The sequence below is a fragment of the Bison bison genome, unplaced genomic scaffold (genome assembly GCF_000754665.1).
Source record: "Bison bison bison isolate TAMUID 2011002044 unplaced genomic scaffold, Bison_UMD1.0 scf7180017864371, whole genome shotgun sequence".
Lineage (NCBI taxonomy): Eukaryota > Metazoa > Chordata > Mammalia > Artiodactyla > Bovidae > Bison > Bison bison.
Window position 1 is genome coordinate 6,283,590 of NW_011494943.1, and position 5,455 is coordinate 6,289,044.

Sequence of the window (5,455 nt, forward strand, 5' to 3'; positions counted from 1 at the left end):
CCTTGTTGGTTTCGGGTTGTCAGGCAGCGGCCGCGCGGCCCCGGAGGCGGTGGGCGTGCGGCTCAGCCATGACCGCGATCTCGGCCTGAGCCCTTCCGCCCACCGCAGGCATGAAGGACAGCGGGGACTTCAAGGATCAGCAACTCATGGTGAGACCCGGTCAGCCTCCTCCTCCTCCTCTACCCCATCTCTGACCCCCAGAACCCAGACTCTGCCGGCGGCCCCCAGACCGTATTGGGTGTTTCCACTAAGAGGACACTTAAGACCAGGGGCTGCGACGGTCCTGAGCAACTTTGCCAAGTCGTGGATATCAAGAAGGAAGGCATCCTGGCCACCCTGCTAAGACCTGAGAAGTTGGCCAGGCTTCAGTCCCATCCCCCTTTACACCTTCCCACCAGGGAACACCCTACGGCCAGACTGCTATATGATCCTGAAGAGACAGGGGCAGGGGGCGCCCGACCCATCTTCCGGAAAAGGAAAGTGCAGGTTTCCTGGGGAAGGAGGGTACCTGGAACTGGTGGGGTCAGGAGGTTAGAGGGTTTTGAGGACCATAGGTGGGCAAGAGTCCCCACGTGCCAGAGGAGCGGGCACAAGATTGAGGGTGGCTGGTTATTGAGTTGCTGTCCATGTCAGGACTCTAAATATTTCAAAGAAGTGCTGGAAGCCACCGAGATGGCCCCCCAGGGTCCTGGGGACTGAGGCAGAGGAAGAGGTGTGAATGGGGGTCCAAGAAGCAGCTAGAGACAAAGACAGATTTCTGATTATCAACAGGGCCAGGTCAGAGTGATGAGGGTGGGGGAGACTCAGTGATCCCAAGGCCGATGCGCCCTCCCAGCCCCTAACTTCTGAGATCTGGGGAAGCTCCTCCACCAGCAGGTGGGTGATGATGTAACTGAAGGATAAGGCAACCCCAGCAAGCCCCAGGCTCTGGAACATCCTGTCTGGCAGTTTAGAATTGTCTCTTTGCAAATGACTTGCCTTGGCAGGTGTGGACAGAGGGGCTGCCCCTCCCATCTGTGGAGTTTGACTGAGGAGGCAGGAGGGCACTCTGACAATGAAGTGCCTCTAAGAGTGAAGGCTTCTTACCAGGCCTGCAGATGGCTAGTTATACCCACCCGCCCAGCAGGTGTTTCCCCTTGATCAGAAGAAGAAACACCTCCCCCTTCTTTTCGGGAGACCCACACCCAAGATGGGGACCCATCATCTCTCTCTGGCCGGAGGACAGAGAGAGGAGGGAGCCCCTGATGGCGCTGTCCTTGGGTAGGGATGTAGTCAGCACGAGGAGGGGAGGTTCCCTGGGCCTCCATCCCACCACCTGGCCGCCACGTGCAGCGCATCACTCACAGACGCACAGACAGGCTGCCCCGGTGCCAAGGGCTCCAAGTTCAAAGCCCAGGGGAGCTGCAGGTGCTTAATTCGGGCATGTGACTGATGCAGCCGGGAGGAGCAGACGGCTGTCTCCTCTGGGGCACAGGCTCCTGGGAAATTTATAGACACAGACACAGCCCACATGCTGTGGACCTGGTGCCCTCACCCTGGATGGTCGCCTTGAACCACCAAGTTTTCCTCAAGATGAACCGGGCGTGGCTGGCTGATCAGAGAGGAACCCACGGGGCTTGTCCGAGGGAAGGATCCTGGGGTCCTCTCATCCTTCTCTCAGGGGCCCAGCACAGCCCTCTCCATCTAATCCCGGGGGTCTGACCTCCCCTCCCAGGTGGCGCTCCGGATCCGGCCCATCAGCGTGGCAGAGCTGGAAGAAGGAGCCACCCTCATCGCCCACAAAGTGGACGAGCAGGTACAAGGGGACTGTGGCCGGGAGCCGCAGAGCAAGGCAGGGGTCTGCTCTCATCTAGTGGGGGCAGGTACCTACTCACCTGGTGGAGGCAGGAATGACCCCTCCTCTACCCTCTGAGCTCTCGGTTGTACTATTGATAGCATCGTCAAGGAAACCACCGCCCTTCTTCCAGGAAGCCTCCCTAGATTGATCCAAAGAGAGCTAAAAGCTTCCCTGGTCCAGGGGGAAGTGAGCTGAGCCCTTTCATCCAGCCCGGAAAAAATTCACATACCTTCCATGTACTCATGACTTAACTTCCCCACCTTAATGGATCTGCTCCCCATAGGGCATGTGTTCCTAGGGTCACCAGACTGTTCATGGTTTGCAGAGTCTTCGGACGTCTGTTTGCTCTCTCGGTCTTCCTGTCACTATTATGAGCAGGGCAGGGCAAGCTCCACCCCCACTTACACAAGAGACAATAAATATTTATCAAGTGCCCACAACACACTGGGGATAGTGCTAGGAGCCAGGAAACCACGGTGAGCAGAAAAGACCCTGTCTTCCTTCCATGGCTTTCTTGTGATGAAACGTATGAGTGTGTAGCCAGCAAGGGCTGCAAAGAAATGCATGCTGCTGTGGGAGTAAGAGGGAACTTGACCTTGTCTCGGAGTCAGGGAGGACTTCCCTGAGAAAGGATGCTTGAGCTGAAAATGCGGGATGAAGAGGAGCTCTTTAGGAGTGTGCTGAAGGGGGAATTTCAACCAGAGGGGCTTGTGTGTGAAAAGGCCCTGGGGTGAGAGGGGTGGTGGTACGCTTGGGTAACTTAGAAAAGGCCAGCGTGGCTCAGGCTGGAGAGAGCAGGGGTGAGAGGAGGCTGGAGGTGCGGGCAGGAGCCACATTGTCCCCCACGGCCGGGCTGTTTTCTGCTTGTTTGTTTGCTTGCTTTTAAAGGAAGGTTTTATTTTGACATTTCAATCTTTTAAAAAATTTATTTATTTTTGGCTGCATCGGGTCTTATGTGGGATCATCATTGTAGAGCGCGGGCTTCCCTCTAGCTGTGGCCCCAGGGCTCAGCAGTTGCAGCACGCTGTTCTGAAGCCTGTGGAATCTTAGTTCCCCAGCCAGGGATCAAACCTGTGTCCCCTGCATTGCAAGGTGGATTTTTAACCACTGGACGAGCAAGGAAGTCCCAGCCAGGATGTTTTTTGGGGTAGGCAGTTGAGGATCCAAGTGTGGGCTGGGGGTGGGCACTGTGGTGGGGGCAGCAAGGGCAGTCTTGGTGCCTGGGTAGAGGCATCATGCTGCTCTAGCCTATGGGGACCCTGAAAGCGGCCACTTGCCTCCGGGAGCTCCGTAGCTGCTGCCGGCTTCTCCTGAGCTCCAGGGCTCATCAAAGCGGCAGAGTGTGCTGGGGAGCGGTCAGAGGAATCGGGGTGGCCCCGCGTGGTGCAGAGAGAGACGCAAAGTGAGCACTTGCTGCCCTTGATCCTGGAAGGTGGACTCAGGAAGCCCGATGGCCATGATAAGAAGAGCACAGGCGGGCAACACAGCACGAGCTGCCGGCCTGCCCCTGGGGTTCCCACGAGCTGTGGGCATGGCGGAACTGGGTGGCACCAGCCTCCTGATCTCTCTTCCTCTGTTCCCCCTTGGAAAGGGGTAGCCTTCCTCAAAGACCTCAAGGAAAGCAGGGGAGGGCTGGGAGGCCCCACCTAAAGGCCAGCAGGAGCAGGATGTACGCACACAGCAGTCGTGCAGGGTGGGCTCTGCCTTCTACCAGCCGTGTGGCCTTGGCCAGGTTGCTTCCAGAAGCCTCAATTGCCTCCTCTGTGACTAACCCTTCCCTAAAGACTCTTTAGGGAGCGCACTGATGTGTGCACAGTGCTCCCCCAGATCCTGGGATGCAGTAGGCATTTAGTAGCTGTGAATTATCATCTGCTGGGCTTCCCTGATGGCTCAGATGGTAAAGAGTCTGCCTGCAGTGCAGGAGAGACCAGGGTTCGATCCCTGAGTTGGGAAGATCCCCTAGAGAAGGGAATGGCTACCCGCTCCGGTATTCTTGCCTGGAGCATTCCACAGACTGAGGAGCCTGGAGGGTTACTAGTTCATGGGATTGCAAAGAGTTGGACATTATTGAGCAACTAACACACACGTCATCTACTGTAAGTTCCCTACCTACTAAGGAGTTCCATCCCGAGAGCACATTCGTAAGTCCACTTTGTGCGTAAGTCCGACAAAGTTAGCCTAGGTACACAATTAACACCATTGGCTATGTAGTATTGTACTGTAATGGGGAAGGCAATGGCACCCCACTCCAGTATTCTTGCCTGGAAAATCCCACGGACGGAGGACCCTGGTGGGCCGCAGTCCATGGGGTCGCTAAGAGTCGGAAACGACTGAGCGACTTCACTTTCACTTTTCACTTTCATGCATTGGAGAAGGAAATGGCAACCACTCCAGTGTTCTTGCCTGGAGAATCCCAGGCACATGGGAGCCTGGTGGGCTGCCGTCTATGGGGTCGCACAGAGTCGGACACGACTGAAGCGACTTAGCAACAGCAGCAGGAGCAGCATTGTACTGTAATAGGTTTATAATGCCTTTCACCCAAATAATATATTTAAAAACAAACACAAAAAATAAAGAAAGCCTTTTTAATCTGACAGTACGGTGCCTTGAAAAGGACAGTAGTGTGTACAGGGGCTGGCGAGGAGTGAACAAGCAAGAAGGGTTACTGACTGGAGGGGGCGAGGAGGTGGGAGATGGTGGAGCTGAAGGATCGTCAGCAGGAGGAGATGGAGGGCAGGCTGCAGTGTCATGCACGCCTGGCGCTGATGGCACAGGCTCCAGGTCCTTGCTGGAACCAGGTGTACCTTGGCATCTTTGAATGTTCGCACCTTGAAGGCTCAGTGTAGGGGACTTACTGGATTAGTGAGAGAAAGTGCCCGGGGTTCCTGGACTGGCTGATGAGAGGGGCCATCCATGAAGGGCCAGGGAGCTCCAGAGGAGAGCCCTCCTTGCCGGCAAGGCCACTCCCTGTTGGTCCCACGTGTCCCCAGGGCTGTAGGGACAAAGATGCTGTCTCTCTGCGCTGCTCCTGGCTCCCAGCCGGACTGGGGGCTGAGGACATCAACCGATGCTGATGGAAACGCTCTGGTCCAGGGCACAGCCCGTTGTGTGCCCACACACGGCAAACACAGGCTCCTTTCTGTCCCTGCCAGTAGAGAGGGAGGCTGGACCGCGCCTCCGAGAAGGTCCTGGGCTGGGCAGTGCCGACGGGCCTGCTCCTTTCTCGGCTTAGACATACAGAGGGTGGTCTGAGCGGCGTGGGCCCAGGACTCTCAATACGGACTCCAGGCCCTGCAGGGGGAGAACACTAGGCTTCTGCCCCCAGCATCTTCTCTCCCCACTGGGTTCAAAGATGCACTTGCCTGCGACTTCCCTGGCGGTCCAGTGGTTAAGACTCTGCCCTTCCCCTGCATAGGAGTTTGATCTCTGGTCAGGTGACTAAGATAAAACAAGGATGCACTTGCCTGGCCTGCAGTTTGGGAGAAGCCACAGTGCGTGGCAGGCTGGGCACCTCTCAAAAACCAGCCACCACTCAAGTGCTCCATTCCTCTGACCAGTAAGACCCTGGGCGGCCGGAGGTAAAGACACACAAGTCCAAGAAGCAGAATGGCGGACTTC

The 5,455-nt window shown here is 56.6% G+C and overlaps 1 protein-coding gene across 1 annotated transcript in view; it reads left to right on the plus strand.

The window, feature by feature from the left end:
* Positions 1-47: 47 nt before the first annotated feature.
* The window catches only part of KIF19 (kinesin family member 19), a gene marked incomplete at its 3' end in the record, with an annotated part of 27,804 nt that continues 22,396 nt past the window's right edge, over positions 48-5,455 (plus strand). Inside the window, exons 1-2 of the mRNA XM_010856485.1 lie at positions 48-149; positions 1,715-1,795. Coding sequence (XP_010854787.1) covers positions 111-149; positions 1,715-1,795 — 120 coding nt within the window. The remainder of the gene's footprint in view (positions 150-1,714; positions 1,796-5,455) is intronic.